Source organism: Dysidea avara, chromosome 10 (assembly GCF_963678975.1).
Source record: "Dysidea avara chromosome 10, odDysAvar1.4, whole genome shotgun sequence".
In the NCBI taxonomy this organism is placed as follows: Eukaryota; Metazoa; Porifera; class Demospongiae; order Dictyoceratida; family Dysideidae; genus Dysidea; species Dysidea avara.
Genome location: NC_089281.1, coordinates 14352235 through 14376447, shown reverse-complemented (window position 1 = coordinate 14376447; position 24213 = coordinate 14352235). Strand labels below are relative to the sequence as shown.

Sequence of the window (24213 nt, the reverse complement as noted above, 5' to 3'; positions counted from 1 at the left end):
ATTCAGTGTAGTTATGAATGCAGTGAATCCATAATGGACAATATTTAATCTTCATCTTGTTACCATCACTTGTCAAAATAAGGTTACAAGTTATCAGTGTCATGTTACAATCTAGTGAGGATGCTGCATGCCTAACTGTCTCTACCACTTTCCCCTTTTTGACCAGTCCTTGGGTATCCACTTGATGCATTTGGGGTCTATTCTTGTCTTCCTCTTTGTCATGGACTTGTAGTGAGCATCTAAGATGTCCGGCGTGAGGCAGACAATGTACTGGCCTCGATAGTATTGGATTAGTTGTAAATTCTGTAGAGTGGAGACTACGTCTTCTTTTCTGATACTAGTCAGCTCACAAATTTCACTATAAATAATATCAATAATGAGTGCTCTGTATTTAGTGAGTATAGAGGAGGTTGGCCATACAAAAATCTTGTGATCTCAAAGAATATTGACATCTCAGTGCTAATACCAATTCCAAGTATTCTAATGTGTGATTGGTAGATCCATCCCAAAACCCTCACAAACATTCTTTCAGCCATCCCAACACAATACATGGCCTTTCTAGCTAAAAACTGCTTGTGAATGTGATAGAATTCATTTTTAGTACCAATTAAAGTGGCAGTTGCATATCATATATGTAGTGCTTTGGCATGTGACCAACCTCCTCTGTAGTGTATGGGCTATTACTTGATGGTAATATTAGGGGCAATATCATCATCCCCTCTCATTCCCACTAATATCTCTACAATGGCTTGAGCCCAGTAGCTGCGATAGGACAACAAGCCCAAGTCTGACAATGGCTTCTCTGGGGATCCTGTTTTGCCCTCAATCTTGGACAGCTCATAACCTGTTGAACCAGTCAAACAGGCTACAACTTTAGTATTCCTTACTAAATTCAATCAGTAGTTTGCCATAACCCTTCCGCTGGTATGGTGGTAGTGTTAGTATACAAGCAACATTGTAATCCTCGGACGATTCCTTCTCCTAACAGCACAAAAGACATCCTTTTATAATGGACACTTACAGACACACTGTAATAAATATGCAATAGAAGTGAAATCTATCTATGGTACATGTTATGAGGGAATTACTTTGTCCTTTAAAAGGAGGCATCCTTAATTCAGGAGTTTACAAGGTTGGTAGTGATTGAGACTAAGACAGATGTCTGTTATATAAAGGCCATAGTTACATAGGATCAGGTCAGAGGTAAAAATGTATGTACATGAAATCTCCTGGGACCAAACCTTTGCCCTTATTGTACTCAATTATGATATATTACAGTGCACAGTGCATGGCATACAATACACAGTACACAAACTCAAGTTGACAATTGTAAGTTGACACTTTCAAGCCATATAGCAATAACATTAACTAAGCATACTGTGTGGAGTGGATATTTCAAATACTTGCTCACCTTTGAGAAATAGCCCACTAGATGGAAGCCATATGAGTCATACTCAGTCATGACGTAGAACAGGAATGGATCAGTGTCAAAATATAATGTCTTGTGATCCAGGAACAATTTAGCTAACAAGCAAAGGTTCTGAGAATATGCCTGCAGGCAAAGTGAAACAAAAACAACTAGTTAAACACTTATAATAACTCTTGTAATATTATATACTGGGATAACGCATAACATGTGCATGATATGGTAGCCATGGCCAAAAATGTTCGGCTGAGGGTTGGCAGGTGGCCATACTGAAAATATGCCACATCCACACCCAATAGATCAGCATTACATTGGATCACTGCACCGGCTTCGGCTGGGAGTGTACCTTGTTCTTTCTGCCATCAATCTCAAAGAATGATACTGTATCTCTTCTGTAAATTTCATTGCCCGGCGGGTGGAATAGTTGACATTTGGTCTGTAAAGGGAAATACCCTAATAGAACACACACTGGGTCCCTTGACATAATACAGTGAAAACTGGTTACCGTGTAATTGGGCTGTCCAAATCAAAATCTTAGAAAGGATTATTTCTGAACAAAGTTACCTGCCTAACATAGCCAACTGCTTAGGACAGAACCTAAAGTGACCAGGTTTCTCTGTATTCACCTAGCACACATACCCGATGTCTCTCCAGACACTTCTTACTCTTCAGATACTTCAAACAGAATTCACACAAGTATATAACAGGTAAAGTGGTCAGCTCTTGAGGGTAAGGAGAGAAGTACCATGGCTTGATACGGTACCTGGGGGGTGGGGTACATGTCAAGCTACATCATCTTGTGTGGTGTGTATTGTCAACCTGCCCAACTCTACTGCCTCTATGTTCTTCATTCTTGTTACAACGTCATCCGAGTGATGTCCCATACTGCCCGTCTGTCTCATGCTACCTGTGTGTGGGGGTATTGCACTTGAGCCAGTTGTGTCTACCTGTGGGTGAGAGAGATGATCTTATTTTTTGATGGACAACAAATTAGCTATTTTTGTACTGCTGAAAAATGTCTACAGAGTCAGTGCTCTTAATAAATCTATCTTTCAAGAATAACAAATTGTCAATGAAATCATAAGGTCTCTAGCCACACAAAATAATATGTGACTAGACATCTGATATGTAACTATGATGACTGGTGATTACCTAATATTACCAAGTACCTTATCTGATAAGTTAAACTTAAGCCTTAACTACAATTTCAATATACTTCACTAAATAGCAATTTGGTCATGTCTGATAAGATGGCACACTATTTATAGCATATGACCAAGCATGTAAAGTAATCAGTTGAGAGGAGGTGAATGCCACGGCATCAATAACAATAATTTAAGCAGTAAACACTTGGTACAACTGTATTTAGTTTACAAGGAGCATACATGGTAATAAGCAAAAGTGTAAAGAAAGATGGTCTGCAGACATATCTGATTGTTCTATTATAGTCTTCGTCACAATGACAGAACACAAAAAGCAAAATCAAAGCAAAGTCATGTGTCACGCCTACCCAGTGAGCCAGCACTGGGACACCTGTGCTGTCAGTCAGTGCCAGCAAATAACATATATATATATATACTTACATACAACACACACATTACCATAGTAGCAGTGGTGTTGGCAGTTGTAGAGCTGTTAGTAATTGTCATAGCAACAGTAGTACCAGTAGTGGTGACAGGTGAATTATTATTAGTAGTAGTAGCAGCTGCAGCAGCAGCAGCTGCAGCAACTGCTTGTTCCAACTTTCTCTTCTTGTTAACAGCAGCAGCTGCTGCTGCTCCACTGAGGTGACGTTTCAGATTACATGTTGGCCAGGGAGGAGTACTGGTGCCTGAATCAGATGTCGTAATATCCGGGCTAACTGGTCTTGATGATCGCAAGCCACTAACTTTGATGTCTTTCTTTGGTAATTGTACGCGATCAAAATCCATCCGGTCTGTAGTGACCCACTCATCAAGTCTCTTGTTATCTATTTAGTGAACAACCATTATGTCACTTATGATATAATTTATCTCATCCCCCCTCTTTGCTTAGTATAGTGTGCCTTTATTATAGAAAGAAAACCTCTCACATTTCTCTGCACAGAACTAAATTGTGTATTGAGTATTGCTTCGCTGTTGCATGGTGTTTTGCTACAGTTTATATAGCTGTTTTGTCTTTGGTTGATTCAATTAGGGGCATATAATCTCTAGGACGCACAAAATCACTCCCAAATAACAGGGAGTAATCTTGTGTGAAATATACTACCACAATAATTGTGTGGTGGTACACAAACTAAATATATTCACATAGGAGAAATACACAATAATCCATGGCAATAATACAGTACTTTGCATAGCTGCTGAGGCTTTGCTGTGTGCGTGCATGTGTATACATCTATTGTTGAAACTGTTACACATTTAATGTGCACTTGTAAACTTACAGTCAACATAGTGGACATAATAGAGCCATGACGTAGCCATCTTTTTCTTACTAACAATCTCAGCTAAAGCTGTTATATGAGGTATAACAACATGTTTACTGAAACCAAACACTAACCCCACTCTGTGCCCTCACTCTGTTGACTGTACATTAATACTGGCAGTCTGCAGCCTTCACCTAATGGCTCCTGCCATATTTGTAATTACATAACACATCAAATTTATAAATACAGCAGTATTTGTAAATACCATATAGAAATTCAACACAAAATTCAACGCTTATGGGCATCATACATTACAAAGGACTGTACTGTACTACACAATGACGAGCGGGTAACTAAATCACGCGAAAAAATGAGAGAAAGCGTAATTTAGTGCGTAACAAAGGCGGCGCGTCAACATTACCACCACACACTTATTAGTTACCATGTCGTTATCATTATTTGAAGTTACCGCCATCATTTTGACGATGATAGGAGCGGAAGAAGAAACTGTTTGTATTCTAATTAACGCCTAATGGCCAGTGGTGACGTAATGGCGAACAACGTGGAAGGAGAAGAAAAGGGGGCACCACTGGCTACTAGTGATCAGCTAGATGAGTTTACAGTAGTTAAGAGGAAGAGGAAAGCTAGTGTACTGGACAGTATGGAGCAGGATGAATCAGCAGTCAGTGAAGCGAAAAGACCAAATTTTCCACCTCTTACGGGGCAAGCCCTTACGTCGGTTAGTAGTCTATGAAGATGTAACCACACAACTAGTGATATACTGTAGCTCGTTTAGTATTATAGTAATGGTGCATTGTATAGGAGCTGTGACCCGGCCTCCGCAGAGCTGTTCTACTCTAATAGAACGTACACCAGGACAAGCCTGTTAATCTTGCTTCGCCAGGCTACCTTTTTCTCTTACTCAGGAAAAATGGTCTGGTAAAATTCAAATCCTTTATTTGTCTTGATATTTCCCTACAATATGGGCAATAAGTACACATAGTATGTTTTCTAATAGTTGCTACCAGTGTCTAGTGTACAATAATACCTAACGATGATTTGTACGCTGTTTTGGATTAAAAGAAAATTCTAGCTATACATTGGTAGAGAAGTAACTGAATAACTTATCACATGTTAGTTGTTACCACTTGTGATGTCAAAGAATTTTATTCTTCATGAGGTGTCAAGACAAGTGTGGATTTTGACCTGTTCCAGATCCTTTTTCTCTCCCTACATAATGACAAAGAGAAAAAAAAAGCAGTCTGAGACTAGACAATATGGTGTAGAGAACAATAAATCGCTCATGTAATACTATGCTCTCTACTTTGCCCAATAGTGCTTTATTTTCTCATACTGTTGTGTGTTATGTATTTGGTAACCTTAAGGCACAGTAGTGTTAATGTGGTAACTTATGGACACTTACATAATACAGACACTTAATACATAGTTTAGGTCCCATAGTGCATACAACAGCTCAACATTCAACTTGCACATTGGCAAAGGGTTTTTTTGTTTTTTTTTCACACTACAGAGCTGTGAGAAGACCCAAGTCTGTAAATATAGAGAAACATTACTGGCTGGTCTCAGCTGCAGGTTGTCCACAATTCCACAGGTGCCAGTATACTATGCACAACCACTACATACTCACCATATACAAGTTATCAATCAATTACCAATACACACAGCAATAATACAGGCTAGACGCTGACCAATATTCTGTACTTGGAAGTTTCAATAAAACAATTTGGTCTCCATTGATAACTCATTATTGGTCCCCCCAGTCATGGAGGACTAGAGTAGGAGCGTTATCAGCAAACACTGTATTATGGTGTGATCATTACGCTACAAATTGTTTAGTCAATAGAACAATTTCTCGGAAATCAAAGTAGTAAAATCCAGTAGCAAATCCAGTAGCAAACCTTTACTGAAGAGACCAGCGATTATAAAAATCTTTCGATCAAAAATAATCCACTATATAGTATTTCAAGGTTTCAAGGAGCAAAATCCTGGGAGAATAGTCATGAAGATTTGATGACCTAGACCGACTAGTTGTTTATTCAAATTTTGTCAATAATTATTAATGTTTTCAATGGTGGAAGAATTGTTGATGTGAGGGGGTCTAAGGGGCTTGGGGGACACAATCCCTGTAGAAAGCTATAACCTTTTAGTTTTTTGTGATGCTGTAAAAGGTTAACTTTGAAGCTTTATCTATAACATCGACCACTATCTAATAAAGTATCTACAGTTGGACCATCTCAGTAAAAATTTGTGCCAAAAGTTTTTAGTGTTACTGCTTCTTTGACACTAACAATACAAAGAGGGTATGGACGAGGGGTTGGTGAGTTATAAACTGAGGGACAAAAAGGCCAATGAATAATAAATTTTTCATAATAAGTACCACAAGCTGCCTTTTGTGGTGATTAGAACACTCTTTCATCTCCACTATTAGAATATTTTTGACTGCTCTATATGAGTATTTTGGAGTATATTGATTTTATCCTACTCGAGCTCATATAAATATAATTCAGATGTAGCCACTCCTGCCCCCCACCCCCCACCCCCACCTCTTCTGCAGCCTGTGATTGTATTCCATCATTATGTGACAAATAAAATCATCAAATTGTCGGTGTGCACTCTCTAAATCTAACACATACAATCATAATGTTGTTACATGTGATACCGGTGACGTGTGTCTGCATTTGTAGTCACACAGGTCCTGGATGGGTATGCTGTAGCCACTTTGTTCACACAATACACAACCACGCCCATGACCTTTGTCACACAATTATGATATTGACATGTTTAGCCTATAAACTTATACTCCTCCCAGTAATTACCATTCTTTGTTACCATCAGTTCTTGTATGGTTGTAGTAGGAATGGAACTTCACTATAACAGACACTTTGGGGCCAAGAGTTTTGCTCATTGTTGCTGCAATATAAAGAAGTTGTTTCTATTGTGTCCTTGATTTTTGTTAAGAGAACATTTTACCACATGCCCATCAATCTTAGGTATCTCACTAATGCCATAGTATAGTTTTGTAAGCAGTTTTGTTATTTAAGTACTTCTGGCATACCATTGTTGATATACAATGGCAAGATTTACAATTAAATCTTTATGGGCCATATAAATATCTTGATCATCATTATTATCACACAGCCCTAATAGTGAGCCAATGTGTAGCATGAGTTGGGGATAACTAGTTACTTTTGTAGCTAATTTTGTTAATATAGCTATTACTTTTAAAGTAGCTAGTATAGTTACATCCCTTGTAACTAAGTTACAATAGCATTCCACTAGTTACTATCTAGTTACATAGTAACTGGTAGGAACACTCGCAATTTTTGTACCATTCATGCTACAGCCAAATTAAGTAGACACATTCTGTGTACTATTCTTCATGATTCAGCAGACAAAGCTGAATTGACCATAGAATTATTATTAAGCGTGTGTACAATATGTACGGTTCTCTTCTTCCCTTGCTAAGGATGATCTTAGAGAGGTTAACAAACAAGCATATGAAAACAACTGTTAACTAAGCTACAGCCCATAAAAGCTTCTTGCTCCCTACTCAATAGCATATTCAAGTTACCTCACAATGTGGTCTGCCATGCCTAGCTGTAGGTGTTACTATTATTAGTGTATTATGTCAGTGTTCTATTTATAGTAATCTTCATATTAGGAAGTGTGTTATCCCTGCAGGATGGTGGTAAGCTAGAGTACCGGCGTATAGCGGTACCTCCTCACAGGTACACCCCTCTAAAGGAGAACTGGATGAAGATATTCACTCCAGTCGTAGAGCAGTTGAAGCTACAAATCAGATTAAACCTGAAAACTAGACATGTTGAGTTGAAGGTAAACATTTGCTGAAACTGTGACAGATCAGCTTTGTGGTTTTGTGTTTGTGTGTCTGGTCAACCAAATAGTTTGAATGTCAGATATTATGTGTGTGGGTATGTAGTGAGTTTGTGTAGGTATGCAATATAGTATGTACGTATAATGTGTGTGTGTTCATGTGTGTGTGTGTGTGCACGCATGTGTGCATAGTGCATATGTGTGTGTAGTACATATGTGTATGTGCGTGTGTATAGCGTAGTGTAGGGTATAATATATGGCATTTGCTATTCATTGTACAATATGTCACTGTCCACAACTTACCTCTTACACACATTTTAGGAGGTTAGTTATTTCTGATTTTGGTAGCAATGGCATTAATTCTCCATCAACCATTATGGGATAAATAATGACTTTCTGATCACTTCTCATGCTAGAGTCTGTTGCTATGGTCCATGCCTTTATCTGTTGCTAAGTGATGTGTTGGCGAAGCAATGCAACGTAATAAATCAGTAGTAATTAAGTGGCCAATGAAAGGATCACAAGTAAGAGAAATCGCTTTGTTACAATAATTTAAATTAATTTGTTTACAATCAAATGGGAATGTATCCCCATACTTTGGCCCATTAGAAACGATTCCCACACAAATAATTGCTTAATGTTTTTGTTATCATACTTAATTCTGCTCTAATGTGGTCGTAAATGGCAGGATAATTACTGTAAGTTGGCTGGTTTAGACAAGTGACCTTATTACACAGTGGCCTTATTATGAAGGTGATTACATATTAAATGCAAGCAATGCTGGATGATAGAAAACTTTTATATATTTTGTCGTATCTGCAAAAGAACTATAATACTTTTTAGAATGTCTACATGTGGCCTTACCAGAATAGCTGATACCACTTGTATTGTTAATACTTCATTAGATGTCCTATATGGTATCATTACCTAAACTGACACAGTAATCTGCCATATATGGTATAATAGGATATTTTTAGACTTCAAAGTACAGGAAGTGAATCACACCTGTTAGAAGCTTTATAGGCTTTCTACAGGAACTGCCTTGCACAATATATCAACTATACTTCATCCATTAGTTATTTGTCTGAAGGAAAGACCTAAGCTAATCAGACAGAATTAGCTGGGTTGCAATATCATCTATGTTTAATTATATTTTTTTACTTCTAAAAGAGGAAAACTTCTTTATTGCAGCAAAAGTGAAGTAAAAAATCTCAAAGTGTAGGCTCTGCTTTGTTGTTACATATGTGACCGTCTCAGCAAAACCCACCCTGTTCGCAGAAATTTCAAATTATTTTTTTCCTAAGCATTCTCTCTAGTGTCCAAGAATGGATCACCAAAGTTTCAGCCTATTGTGATGAGTAGTTTTGGAATTATAGCGCTAGACAATAGGAAGAGCAAGGAAATTGATTTGTAGATTGACTTTACTGAAAATAAACACTTATGTTCATAGCCATAACTTCCATATACAACATTGGGATTTGACTTAAACGTTCATCATGGATTGGCAAATCAACTGTTAGCCCTGTAGTCACTTGTGCATATACATGTGAAGGCAAAGAAATGATGACAATTTTGTGATAAACAAATGCACATGTCACGTCTACTGTTGGGGCTATAGAAGATTTTCAAACTTTCCAAGAGCAGGCAAATAAAATGGTGTATAGTTTTAATCGATTTGAGTCTTGCTTCTCTGAATAATGGCTTGCTAAAAACTTATGTATTTTTTTCTTTGTAACATGTGTAATTTTACAATTTAATTTTTTTTTTGGTTTTGTTCTCAAAATGCTTGCTTGTGCAAACTAGACAGGTTTTTGCTGAGACTGTCACATATATCGTAGTTAATAAATTAAAAATGTTTGTCAGAGAAGAAAGATTGTCTTTTCCTATGCTACCATGCATGCTGTTGATGAATATTTACAAACATGATACATGTACGTATAGTGGACACCTCAATTACTATAATGGACTGTTTGGTTGGGATTTTTGTCCATTTTTGTTGCAATAAAGAGTTCAGTTTCAGCCAGACATGAATCTTTGTGTAGGTGTATTCTATCGTGTCCTTAATCTGGAGAATTTTGTTAAATGGTCCACTGTATCACTCATGGACGACTACAGTGTAGTAACATTGCCGATTTGCTATGTACATGCAGCCCCAGTGTGTTGTCCTATTAGACTACTAGTACACATGTCATTTCACTATTGTGAGAGCCATTGGTTGTGTGCTTGTTACTAGCTATTGTGTGTTGTGTATGGAACAATGAACATGTCTACTGTGCAATATATGACAATAGTTCATTGTAGTGAGTGTGGTGTATTGCAGTGTGTATACTTTAAGTGTGCGTGTGCGTGTGCATGCATGTTTATGACTGTGATTTTGTAGTGTTATATGGGTTCAGAAGGGGAAAAACCTGTGCATCAACAGCACAGGACAATCTAATGTGAACAGTGTCAACGTTGGTTTAAGAGTGCTGCCTTACAGTCCTTGTGTAGTCTATGTGCATAAGATGTTTTTGTTTTCACACATGACCCACTCGGGCAGTGTTAAACGGGAACAGGATTTTGTAGTGTATTTGTATTGTCGGGGGGTGGTAGGGCAAGCTTATGTGAACTTTATGCTCTGTGCTTAAGAATATTTTTTACATCAGCAAAAAAAAATGATGGAAGGGTTTCACTAGATACATATAAATTTGGGATTTCAAAGTTGCATGCTCACTCAAGCATTTACTTGTACAACACTTGTTGCTATTTTCACAAACTTTGATGGTGTGAGTTTCATGAGGAACACCATTATGAAGAAATTAGGCTACCATGATGATGATATGTGGTGATCACTGATTCGTCACTATCTGTCACCACATTTATCAAAACAACCAGAAACAATAGAAATAATTATCCATGGTGGATATATCCATATCTGTGGTGGATATATCCATAATAGGAATGTAGAAGAACCCGTTTCTTTAGAATACCTTTTGATGGTGCTTAGGATCTTATATAACTCCATTACCAACACATGTGATACCACCTTGTGAAAGGTATCTAACCTATTCAACCTTCTCCCACATGTCAGGCTTCATATTGACAGCTGAGACTAGCAGCCATTTGGAGGGAATAGTGATGCTCCACAAGCAGACATGTTGCGTTCTTCTATATATATTTTATGTAATAATTTGATATTCTGAAACTAAAAGTACCTTCTGGTCCTCATATGGCTTCTGGCTGGAATATGTAAACTGATGCATGTCTGTAGTGAATGTACAGACTTCATTCCTGTAACAGTAGCATCTTCTTCCTTTCTTCATCTTCAATTTAGCTCTTCTAGGAAGAAGTTGTGGTACACAATTTACTCACCTTACCTTTACTAAACACTGGCTTGGCTACCTAGCAGTCTTGGATAGATGAATACGGTACTGCCTGTGTTTTATTGTACCTGTTTGTGCTAGTCCCAGGGTCTTGATGTGTGCGATGGACTACAAATAAGTGTCCCGGTTATCAAAGTTTCCATATTATATGGTGTAATAATTTCAGATTTATGCACACTAATCTCAATAGTTTATGAGTACGAACTTGATCTTGCTAATACCATGGACAAATTTATGATTATCATGGTGTTTTTATTCTGACAATTGGGTTCTAAATGTGTGTGTCTGGTCAGTTTGTCAAGACCTGCTTTGCCACGTACAATCAAATTTGGATCAAACACATTTTTAAAGTTGTAGAGAATACCTAACCAGGTTTGATATCTAGGGGAGGACAGAAAACAGCATCACAAAAATGTCAAGCTTTATAATTGTCACCCAATAGCTCCTTTATCCTCCTACATCAAGCAGTGACTGATGGGAGGGAATGATAACATTTAGTGTTTATCATGTACAAGGAATGCTAGTTGGTGGGCTATCAATGGCTCAGAAGAATTTGATATCATATTGCACCACCCTCTGTGTCTGTGTCATATGTAATTACTGCTACCTTATATTTGGTAACTTGTGGGGGGATGACTGTGACATGACTAAATTTAATTTGCAGCTGTGTAGTGTGCATGTTTGTGTGTATGGTTGCTGTTGTTCTTTTGAGCAAGCTAATATTGCTCCAATCTACCCAACTGTCATTGGTGTTAACTGTATGTCTGTCCATATCACACATAACTGGGTGGAACTTGGAGTGCCCACACCTTCATCATAAGTACAGCTTCCTGTGGGGTACTAGTCCCTGCCCCTCTGGAGGATGACTTATAGCACCTGCACAGGTGCACAGGTGGCCCAGTGTTCCACTGTGAACGTTTGCACAGCAGTTGAAGGCTTTAGGGTTTTTTTTTGCTTTGTGTGTGTGTGTCCCCACCATTTAAGGTGTTTAACTTAACACATGGTGTACACTATGATACAACATGTTAGGTAACATGTAAGAATAATTGTTAGGTCAACATTCAATGACCCATCACGAACAACTGATAAACATGGCTAGTAACAACATATCCTTCACCAACATACATTTCCTCCAGTAAAGCAGTGTAAGGTGTCTAACACAGACAGTGCAGGATCAGCACTATTAGCTAACTGGGATGGAAGCCCATCAGATCACAAGTAGTTTTGAGACCTCTTTAACAAATGTCTTCACCCCACCTCTATTACTGCTACTGCCTTCATCACAATCTCCAGCTGTCCACCTGCTCAACTATGTGAAGGTCATTAGCCTAGCCACTATCTATGGTCAAGCTTCTTGGCCCAGGAAATGCACACCAGCTGATCAAATAACTTAAAGTACATGTACATCCATCTTGTGAAATCGCTGGACAACGTGTTTGTTATGAATAACCTTTTCAGCTGAGTGTAGCAGATTACTGCGATAAATGAAAAATGTATAGAGCCAGACCTGTTAGAACCTAAATCTTTGTCCTGTTTTTTTTTTTTTTTAACTTTTCCTTTTGGTCAGGGACTTTGCTGCTATAAGAGGCTTCACTGTAATTGAGAAGATATCAGCTGATTTAAATTTTGACAAACACATTAATTATAGCATGAAATGGCCTCCCATGTGAATTACTGCTACCTGCCTCACACCTTCAGCCAGTAAATTTTTAAAGGAGAGTTGACAAATCCTCAACCTTGACAGATGACAAAATCCAATAATCATAGATCTAAAACACCCGCTTTTAAAGCATTTGATAAATTAACAGGTTGATAAATTTGTCAACCTTCAAAGTTTGCTGTGAGGTGGTGATATAAAGTGATCACTATACTTGTACAAGTACACTATCCAGTTGTTAACAAACTTTATCAGGTGATCCTTATAGTCACTATGAAGTGGTGATGCTGCCACCTCAGTTGTGGATGGGCTGACTGATTTGTACTTCCCATTAATGGACATCTTGCCTGTCAACTTGAGCTATTAGAAGGCTAACATCCCTGTTTCTTTGCTGGCTAATAAGTGTATGTTTTTAAATAGTTGTCTGATTGCCTATCAGGTGCTGTGATGTTTATCCTTAATTTGTAATTGCCTTAATGAGAGATGCTATTATATAGCATTACAGTTAAACTTCTATAGCTTTTGTGAACTGTGGCTTTTCAAAACATTACGTAGGTTGGTCCTAACTCCAAGAGTTCATATGAACTCTCGTCAACTCTGATACCAAGTATACTAATGTATGAATTGGTAGATCCATGTGTCAATCCCCTCGCTTTCCTAGCTAAGAAGCAAGTACTACACTATTCATATAAACTTTTTTGTGAATATATTTTTAACAATTCCAGGCACTGTGTTTAGTTGCACAATCACTGTAAATACATCAATGTTCTGAACGTGGCAGCAGCTTCCTTGAGGTGGTGACACAATAGCTATTATTGTATTCATACAGGAGCTGCAATGCATGAAATTTATTTAGCCAATAAGCAGACAAGCTATTACTGCACTATGAACTGTCAGACCACTGAGCTCTACCTCTGGTGATGTGTGGTCTACTGGAATGACGTGTAGTCATTTTGTCTTCTCTCTGGTATTCATAAATTAATTTATTTTATTCTCTAATAACTTCAACCAAGAATTGTTGATGTTAAGTTGCACTGTGCATGGGTTAAGTGTTCACCAAATTAAAACCAGGTGACCAAGAATTATTGATAAAGTCAATCTTTTATTCTGAGAGTGTATTTGTGAATGTATTCCAGTTGGATTATTATCTTTGTATACGTAATGATATGAACAAGAGATACTATTGTGTGTATGTGAAACTCCATTTTCCCCTAGACCTCAAGGTTCACTGTTGATCATGGAGCAATACAGAAGGGAAGTGATTTTGTGCACGCCTTCATGTTGGGCTTTGATGTTGAAGTGAGTACTATTATTATTCTGCAGTCATAGGGTAACTCTTTTATGTAGCACAGACGTGTGTGTAATGTACTATAAATTACTGTTAGTGCTGGCCAGTATATTAAAAATTTAATCACATCGTAATAGTAAGAAATGCTATCCAGTATGTGATTACACTACACGATAATATTGCCCATTAGTGTAAGCATCTCTTGAAAAGTATTTGTCAAGTAGGGATAAGTGTGTAGTGCTTTTTGGCAAGCTGTAAACAGTGTCGTGTTTCATTTTATAAAACAAACATAAACAAGAGTTACCTCTAAAATGGATACAATGTGCAGCATTATAAGAATGACTTGAGTTTGTGTTTAGATAAAGTATCATCTCTGCTTACTACAACTTACACATTTGTGTCTGGAACAGCTCATCCACTGCATACAATACAGGAAATATCATGTGTGCACGTGTGTCATAGTATCATGGTGATTTTTGTCATATCAGCGCCTTATATTTTCACTACCACCCACAGCTGTGACCCTGTAAGTGTGACATAATATATAATATTCCTGTACTCACAAGTTGCAATGTCGTAACATGTCACACGTCATCACAGGGACACACACATTACATAGAAAAACGCTTGTTCACAACTTACTCTAATCATCTGTAATGTTATATCGTTCACGTACAAGATGAAATACTTGTTTAATGGAGAGATTTAGACTACAAAGGCATCACTGTAACCCACCAATAACAGATCAGTGACAGCTACTACTGTTGTGTTTAGTTAGCACCCTTTTTCCTGTTGTTGTTGACACTTTATCTTGCTACAGTTTCTGTACCACATGTACAGGATCTGTCTGTCTGTGTAGTGTACATAGTTTGTGTGCTGTGAGTACTGAACAAAGTACCATTTTTTTCCGGCCACCACTTTTAGGTGTGTGGGTTTATGCCTTGTACTTACACGTACAGTACATATGGACTGTTTTAAATGTAGCTTGTTACAGTATCATACTGCTTGTGGAATATCAAACCTACATATAGATGCGACCAGTCATTCCAACTGCAACTATACATATAGTTTTGTCAGTTTTGATATCTAGCGAGTAGGATACTTTTAAATTGTTCTCTCTTCATTCAAATAAGTACCATTCATTTTCACATCTGGCATGACAAATTGCTGAAAGTGGAGAAATTCCATCTTCACATAAAAGAGATACCTGGAAAACAAGCAGTAGCTACATGTACTTGTGGTGAACAAGTTGTGCCAACAATTCATTGTCTCACAATAGCTCCTGTGATATAGCTTATCAGGTTTCTGTGTCCAACAATGATCCCTTACTAGTTCTTGTTGGACTGACCTTACAAGGATGTGTGTAGCATTACCAGTATTACCTGTGTGTTGTGTACTGTATATTGCTAGAGTGCTATGTGTTGTGTGTATGGTGTGTTACTGGTCTGTGTTATGTCATACGTTGTTGTCCATGTTGTGCTATTGCTGTAGATTATGCGTGAGTTGTGTGCACAATGTAGTATAATGTTTCTATTGTTGTATGTTGTACATGTGTTGTGTACAGGATGCCCTAGCATTAGTCAGACTGGATGATCTCTTCATCGATTCATTTGAAATTCAAGATGGTATACATGTTGTGATTGTGTATGCATGTGTTTGTATGCGTGTCTGTTTGCCTGTGGTATGTCTGGTCAGTGTAGTGTATGTGATGTATATCTGAATATAGTATGTGTCATATAGTCCACTTTCCTACACATACACAGAGTGGGCAGTGTGCATATTCTAGCCTGTATTTATCAGGTAAGATTTTAAACCCCACAAATTGTAACCTGTTATTTCCTCAGCTTCTTGCCCACCCTGTCCTAGACTGTAGGGCTACTGTTTCCTGTACAGTTTCCTTACCATAAATATCTTAAAGTGAGTTTGTAGAATACCCTGTGGCGGTGGTTAAAGGGTTTGTGTTTAAAATAAACCCAATTGTGCATGTAGTGTTAAATAGTTTCATTTTCGTAACAGCTTTGTTCTGTCAAACATTCAAAACACGCTCATTTGACATATGTCGTGGTGCAATAAGCAACAGTACTGGTTGTATAGCTTGTGAAACTAACCAAGCTTTTCACCATACGTGCATGCATGACATTATACATAATCTTGTAGTTGTAAAGTACCTCATAGAGTCTATACTTATAACTGTAATTCTTTGTGGTGTAATGTGTTCTTCTGCTCCCCAGTAAAGCCTCTTAAAGGAGACCACTTATCGAGAGCAATTGGCAGAATTGCCGGCAGTGGTGGCAGGACAAAGTTTACGATAGAGAATGTCACAAAGACAAGAATAGTCCTAGCAGAAAGGTAATGCTGTAAATGAAAAACTCTTGTTATGATACATTGGAACCAGTCACCAATGGGCCAAGCATTGGCTACATAGTACAAGTGAATTACTGTATAAATTTCTCATTTGTGGCATAACATTTATGTCATCGTAGATCTTGCTAGAGTTACATCAAAGTTACATTGACGCAGGCTTCAAATAATTAATGGCATATATCCTTTATAAGGTGGGCTGGTCTAAGAGATGGTTTCGGTGGTGTTGGTTTGGTCACAAGTTTTAATTTCATCACACTAATACAAGAGGAAACTTATTATGAGGTCAGAGGCACCTGCCATGCTTTACATATTCTTCACCATTGAGGTTAAGGATGTGGTTGAGACGGTTATTATAAACAGCTTGCTAGTTTGAATAAACAACTATGTGTTAGGTTGCCTTGGTATGACTGTGATAATATTATTATTTTACATGTGAGAATGTGGTAGTGTTGTATAGTACACACCCATCCTACTCTGAGGGAGACATTAACTATCCTTGTACACCCACTGTGGAGGCCATGCTATGGAGCTCTGTCTTGTCATGAGCAATTATTAGACTCAATTATTCTTTATTGTTTGGGTGTGTTGTAAACCTATAAATATCAAGGATTATTGTTCTGTCCATATCAGGTATGGCTTCCCCACTTAGTACACATTGAGAACTACATGGAGGTTCCATTTTAGTCTGTCACTCGTAGCTACCCACACAACACACACCCGAACAGCAACTGGTACGCAATTTTCCAGTGTAACTGATCTTCAGTGGGCTGTGCTGCCATTATGTTGTGCAGACTTTGGCAGTGAAATTGATGTGCTTCCTGTATGAGCAGCCAGTCATTGCTGCCACATGTGTACTTTTGCTGTGTTCCCCCTTAATACAGTTTGTGGTGTTTATAGTGTGAAAAGTGTTGATCTAGTCTGTAAACATATGACATCATTATTTTTGTTGTTTCTGTGTTACCATAGCAAGATACACATCCTGGGCTCATTCCAGAACATCAAGGTAGCTCGCAATGCCATCTGCAGTTTGATATTAGGTAAGCTAGGGTATTTGATACAGCAATATGATGCTGCATGTGTACACAAAATGGCTCACACGCCTCATGGCTTCTACTCCATTTCAAAACTTGCAATGATTGATCCAGTGGTGTTGGTAGATGTCAAGGATACCTTCTAGAGTCTAAATAACTGTAGTTGATTATTCATTGGTGACCTCAGTCACCTGATATACCCCACCACCCTATGATTTTGATCCTGTGGGTTAAACCACTAAATATTTGCCGCTCATTGCTGACATTATAGAGCTGCCAGTGGTAGCCGCCCCTGTTGTCTGGCCTCTGTATCAATTCTACACTAAAAATAGCACCACTGAGTGATTGTGTACAGTTTCAACATCACTGTATGCAGTACCAGCAGACAGTTAGATCACTTCATCCATGGGCTATCATTATCCCAGCTGTTGTTGTCTTATCTGCAGGTAGTCCACCTTCCAAGGTGTATGGACACATGAGATCTGTGGCTGGAAAATTATCAGAACGATTTTGATTGTAAAATTTTAAAATGTAATAAAAATTTTACTTGCATTTGGTATTACAACAGTACAAATACATTTAAAAAGACAACAATTAACATAAATAATTTATTTATACAGTTAGATCTTGTCTGGTTTAAAATATTATTACTAAGTGAAGAGTCATATTTTTACTGACTCCATTAGTGGTTATGGGAAGGCCATGACCATCTTTCGTTGTCCTCACCATTAGCTAACTTCCTTTGCATGTGAGGGGATAAGGGGATTGTCTTGAGTTGTGGTGATGGTAATAATGAAGAGCTCTTTGTTTTCTTAACTTCTTTCCCTTTGAGATGAGGTAGTGCTGATGTAGTGTAGCTGCGAGGCTTAGTTCCCCTAATATGTGATAACAGGTTGGTGCACTGTTGGGTTGGACTTGCACTACCTATCGAATAGTCACTACAGGATAGTTTATCATCACTATCTATACTGCTACTGAGGCTGACTGTCTCGGTGTCTGATTCTATCAAGTCATCAGCTAATTTACTGTCTTCTTCGATTATGTCTTCTGAGTAGAAACTCTTAGGAGCCGCGTCATCAAATGTTGAATACAAAAACGAGTCGTCTGATAAGTCCCCGCCAATCGTAGGCTGCCTTCTCGACTCGTCCTTCAACAGCTGATACCACTCTCCTACTTTATTACTACTTGACAACTTAATTTTGTATGCACACTTGAAATGGCAGGTCTTAGAAACCAGTTCTAACACGTTAGCTTCTGTGGATGATCTTCTGATGTTGAAACTTCGCAACCATAACATTCCCTTTGGTGCTTCACTCTTTTTAAACCAAACTACGAATGGTTCGGAACAGTTTGTGTACACGCTGAAATGATAGGAGCGTGTCTTCTTCTTTGGCGGCCCCTTGCTCACTCCACACACGCTACAAACAGGCTCGACTAGTTGCACTACTTCACTCTTAAGTCGAGTACTCATGTGCATGGAAGAGAAGACATTTTGCCGTAACATTTCATCGGCATCAGTTGATCTCTTGTTCTTAGTCATTCTCAGCTTTTCAACAACATCAACAAAATTCACCACTCAAAATAATAATTTTGAACTGCAAATCTTTTCCGTAATATAGCTAGCAAATCAAGGCATTACGCATGCGTTGACGAACACGTGTAATTGCAGTTATGTATGCAACCGGATGATCCGGTTATGTCATAACATGTACATACGGAGAAGGATGTCACTTGATGTCTATCAACACATCGGATGTGATAAAAACAATGATTAAAAATGTCATGAGATAAGTGCTGCACAGCAGGTAGTTAGTTACACATAAGTCTCAATACGAGGTGGTGCTATATAAAGAGAGAAAGAGAACATAGTAAAACACCTGTTAATGTAACATGGTCCAGTGTACCTGGTGAGGTGCGTAGGACATCTCTACTGGTTGTGAGGCAGTGAGGTAGTTGAAGGTTTACTGTCAGGAACAAATAACAGTTTACGTAACGCCATGTAAACAAAGTATGTATAGTAAACACACCTGTTGAGTGTTGCAAAATACTGCTGTCACTCTTATAACTATACAATTGACACATAGTTAACAGATGATTATCATATCAATGTCTCACCTTCTTATTAGTGTATTCTTCACCACTTTAGAGTGTACTGATTCTCCAGCTATTGATCTTGTGCTGTTGGGATGAACAAAGCCATATGAATTATGTCATGTCTTTAGCAATTCCAACTAGCTCAGACCAAATATGTTCACTAATCACTACAGCAGATTAGATCAGTAAGTATGGGAAAGTGTTACTGTGAACATGTCCCTATTTAGTATAACATCTAGTGTCCATACATGGTCCTATTCTTAGAAAATCATTTCAACATGTTTAAATAATAAGGACCTGACATGACTAACGGATACACTAAAAGTTGCTCTGGATTAGATGTCAGGAATAGAAATTTCACTGTACTACATCAACTATAATATGGCTCAACAGGTGTGTAGTAATGAGATTAAAATAATCTCGAGTTGCTCTGCATTCTAGGCAGCTGTCATGGTCAACCAAAAACTGATAATTGAGAGAATAATTTGCTTATGTACACCATTTTCACATGGAGCACCAAAGCAAGCTCAACCCAGTTTTGCCTATACAACATTTTAAGGTGTGTATGGTCTTGGACTCCTAACTCATGTTATATGATGAAAAGCGGACTTTAATCTCTACTACTTTGGAGGATTGAACTCTCTTCAAGGTTCAATGAGTGACCATAGCAAAATGGTAGCTATAAATAAGTATGGCCTCACCTCAGATAGACTTCAAAATCATTGCTTGTTTGGTGAGGAATTTCAGTCTTAAAACTAGCTGGTCCGTCTACGCTCATAACTGGTAGATTGTTGACATACACTCGGTAACCAAGGACACGACAGCCATTGTTACATCCATTGGCATCCCTCCTAATATGGACAATATACACAAACACACTATGTAACGTATGTAAACAATGACACTTACTGGGCTGACATTTCCTTTTTCACAGGATTTCAATAATTATACCACATGTGGTTTCAATTATGCTAACCAATTAGTGAAATACCAAATATAGCGAGTTCTATCTGAGGCCATACGATGAGGATTACCTGAAGGTGCAAGGGATTGTACTACTAATGTAACAATTATATTATTGACATTGTTAAACTTTTTTAAAACTTGTTTCTTACAAGTTTAGTATAGCCTATTAAGGATTTCACAAAATTTGATCTATTAGTGGACTTCACAAGTATTTCTGAAAATATGTACACAATGCCTGGGGCAGGAATCACACAGCTGGGAGACACTGACACAGGAAGACAAAATCTGGCAAGGGATAACAACTAGCCTCGCCATTTGATCTGTGGTATATATTCTATGATGTGCAAGGAGGCTGATCCAAGAAGAGGGGCACACCCAAAATCTTTGTGGCTGGTGATAATGTACACTCAATTCTTATTGTATCTGAGTGGTCTGAATGGAGTTCAGTTTAGCCAGTTGACTCATAGTTACATTATTGACTGTTCTATTAGAGTATCTCAATTGTGAATGGTTTTTAGTCATTTCCTGTGTTCCCTCCAAATCTGCTCTTATATAAATCATCTTTACATCCTTTGTATACATAGTACTGAAAAGACCTCTGTAACTAGAAGGGAAGTGTGGGGATTGGGTGGGGCCAAATGACTCATGCTGGGTGGCCCTGTGCATTGAAAGGTAGTTGTTACCAAGTGAGTGTTCCATTAGAGGTTTGAAACTTGTGTATCTTCCTTCATATGTGCATGTTTTGTATATGTTAAGCATGTGTCCAATTACTTGTGTACATATTTGCACATAAATGTTTAGACATTAGTCCACCTAAGCATTACCACTCTTTGGTCAAAATACTCTAATTGAACAACATGCTACTCACAGCTAAGATACTTTCTAATAGAACAGTCAGTAGTATAGTGCTGTAGTGATTGTTCTATTAGAGTGTTTCACTACATACCTCACTGGTGTCCATGACACAACAAGATGTTTTCCATTAGGTGATGGCTGTACTCTGATGTTCAGTGGAGGGTCAGGACCACTTCTCTGAACTCTCTTCTTGTTCTCATGATAGTGTCTTGCTAGTCGAGGAGTGCCATCCAAGAAACCATCAAAAGAATGTTCATCAAATAGAGAGGAATGGCCACTGGATGAAGGACTGTTCTCTTTATAGTATGAACTGCCAGTCTTAGCTGATATGCTATGGGGAGGCATGTCAGCTTCAATTCCACTACTTTGACTACATAGTTCATCCTTGTCTAATTGTACATTTACATCAATTGCTGTCAGAACTTCATTATCACGATTGTAACTGCCACTTGTAACAAGTTGGTCCATTACTGAATTATGTAATGAGCTTGTTCGTGATTGTCTGCCTTCATTATCAACCAGGTGTCTTCTTGGCCTGCAACAAATATATTTGTATAACAAATTGTACAGATAACAATTAACGAATTCTCTGAAATACTTAAGTGTAATAATGTAAACAGGAAACCCTGAATTTAATTATTTAAATATTTCATTATTAGGTGTGGTTGTTACAAACATTCTCACCTATAGAGCACTTCTTTAGATGGTGGTGACTCGTACAGCTTGCCACAAGTGCTACAATAAGGAATACACACAACTCCTTCACATATCATATATCCCTCCCTCATGTGTCAACACATACACCAATGATATTACACTAATAAAGAATGCTCTGAGGTGGGACGTTAAGGATACAGTTTATACTGTACCAGGATCATCTCAAATAACATCTTAGTCATTGCAAGTGGGCAATGAAGTTCAGCAAGTGTGCAGTGAGCTAGCGACCACTGTACAAACAGAGGCCATAAACTATAAGCCACACTGACCAACTTATTGAAAAAGTCTAAAGAACTTACAGACATTGTAAAGGGCAGTGGTTGGCTGGCAATGTTGATTACAAATCCTCTAAACTTTTGATTAGAATATTAAAGCACAAGTAAGTCAATAACAAACAGTCTATTGACTGAGCCATCTCATTAACACCTTGTATAGCAACATCTGTTGCTAACAATACTTGGGATTAGTAATCCCAATGGGATTACTAGTCAACAGGACTGGTGTACAACACTGTCAATAGCCCTGACTGGTAGGAGAAGATGCAGTTATACCACTTCACCTACCAAACTTGAATGGAGTGTACTTTGTCTTCATCAAGATCTGCTAGTATCACTTGACAAGACAAGTGGCTATCAGTATGAGCCTTGACTTCTCCGTTGACATACACCACATAACCCTTGATCAGTTGGCCATGATTTTGATCAAACTCGTCCAACCTGGAATAACATTTTCACCAGTTTATAAGGGAATGTTTCTGTGTTATAATCAATAAATAGTTGTGCTGATCTAGCAAGAAGCCTTTACAAATAATACATGCAATAACTGGGGAAATATCAGTTACTCTATAAACATATCACCTAGAAATATCCCCAGTTTATACACTGGTTAAAATGTTGACTAAACCTATTGGTAAAGTATTGGTAAGGCTTCTCTACATAGGACACTTCACTCAAGTTACAAGCTTTTAAAGTATTTTAATTGGTCATTGTAAAGTATCAAATTCACTACACTTTGCCATGGGCACAGCATCCAAACAACGTTAGCTCCATACCTCACTGGATTCCACAGTACATGTACTCCACATGGCGACCTTGGTAATACAGTCAAACCACTAGGTACATCTGGGACTGATGTGTTCTTCTTGCAGGGTTTAGACACTGGTGCTCTTTGGCCTGCAGTGTGCATATTTAGTATTTAAAATGTACATATACACACCTTACAGTGTAGTGTAAACATGCACCTGTGACTGAAGTGTGTGCAAGTGTGTATGTAACTAAATTGGATAACAATTCTCTCCCACTCATGACAATATCATAACAAACACCAGAAGATTAATACCTTTCAAAACAGAATTAGCAAGAGCCAGCAGTTGATCTACTTCTCCATCATTGCTGACTCCACTGCAGTTTGCCTCCTCGTGCATCTCTCTACACAATCTCCTTGTCTCAGCTAGGGCAGCCTCCAGGCCTGCCACATTGAAGCTCATTGCAGCCTTGCCATTACTGGCTACACAAGATAGTTTGGGCAGTTTAGTGGCTGCTTTCTGAGGTAGCTTGCTGCTGCCTTTAACACAGCTCACATAGATGCTCATTGAAATAGTTGGTTGGTTGAGTATCCAGAATATATCCTTGACTGGGTAATATGGGGGATCACTTCCGTATAACACTATAGCGTCATCTTCTGCTATAGCTAATAACCTCTTTACAGCCTCCTATAGTTAATGATATAGCTATTATATTCAGTAGTTATTCAGGCTGTACCTGAAATTCACCCCAAGCCTCCTCGCTCCTCTGAATACAACACCATTTACCGTTGATCATTAGCTTTGTATTCATTCTACGGATCACTACGGCGCTCTTGCTATCCCCCATTACTGATCGCCTGCAGCAACAACTTGTGATGAAGTCTCGCGGGTCCTCGTGGATGGGAATAGCTGTTATGAATACTATCTTGTTAGACACCGCCATTTCTGGATTTAAAATTCAAATTCTGCTTCAGACATCAACACTTTTAGCCGCTATATCATCATCTAACGAAACCAAATAAATCTCTTAAGTTTATTAGACTAAGGCGCACTAGTTATTCCAGTTTGCGCATGCGTATGAGCGCCACCTTACGTAATGTCTCGCACCAAACCACACCCACTGGCAGTAATACAAATCTGTAGCTACTATAGCTAAGGACAAGATAGAAA

At 38.2% G+C, this 24213-nt stretch overlaps 4 protein-coding genes across 5 annotated transcripts; 1 reads left to right on the top strand and 3 right to left on the bottom strand.

Annotated features, from left to right (window-relative positions):
• Positions 1-31: 31 nt before the first annotated feature.
• On the bottom strand, positions 32-4373 carry LOC136237104 (histone acetyltransferase KAT5-like). The gene is made up of 11 exons (XM_066027387.1): positions 4273-4373; positions 3965-4034; positions 3849-3917; positions 3028-3395; positions 2246-2373; positions 2066-2189; positions 1773-1862; positions 1412-1552; positions 888-981; positions 685-844; positions 32-358 (listed from the first exon to the last, which is right to left on the bottom strand). The coding sequence occupies exons 1-11, from the start codon at positions 4306-4308 to the stop codon at positions 142-144; spliced, it is 1497 nt and encodes a 498-aa protein (XP_065883459.1). The 5' UTR covers positions 4309-4373; the 3' UTR covers positions 32-141.
• On the top strand, positions 4334-17939 carry LOC136237106 (RNA-binding protein pno1-like). Of its 2 annotated transcripts, none has more exons than XM_066027390.1 (7): positions 4334-4569; positions 7533-7685; positions 13920-14003; positions 15557-15617; positions 16224-16341; positions 17323-17393; positions 17834-17939. In XM_066027390.1, exons 1-7 carry the CDS (start codon positions 4363-4365, stop codon positions 17899-17901), a joined length of 762 nt encoding a protein of 253 aa, XP_065883462.1. In that variant the 5' UTR covers positions 4334-4362; the 3' UTR covers positions 17902-17939. The 2 variants fall into 2 exon arrangements, with proteins under 2 accessions (XP_065883462.1, XP_065883463.1); XM_066027391.1 differs by lacking the exon at positions 4334-4569 and adding an exon at positions 7414-7450 and having other exon boundaries at positions 7498-7685.
• Positions 17896-19080, bottom strand: LOC136237105 (uncharacterized). The gene has a single exon (XM_066027389.1). It carries the CDS (start codon positions 18925-18927, stop codon positions 18070-18072), a length of 858 nt encoding a protein of 285 aa, XP_065883461.1. The 5' UTR covers positions 18928-19080; the 3' UTR covers positions 17896-18069.
• Positions 19081-19100: 20 nt separating this feature from the next.
• LOC136237103 (uncharacterized) lies at positions 19101-24066 on the bottom strand. Its single transcript, XM_066027386.1, has 11 exons — positions 23780-24066; positions 23358-23730; positions 23071-23191; positions 22583-22735; positions 21987-22037; positions 21394-21837; positions 20183-20332; positions 19503-19565; positions 19415-19452; positions 19292-19351; positions 19101-19229 (listed from the first exon to the last, which is right to left on the bottom strand). The coding sequence occupies exons 1-11, from the start codon at positions 23984-23986 to the stop codon at positions 19201-19203; spliced, it is 1689 nt and encodes a 562-aa protein (XP_065883458.1). The 5' UTR covers positions 23987-24066; the 3' UTR covers positions 19101-19200.
• Positions 24067-24213: the final 147 nt, after the last annotated feature.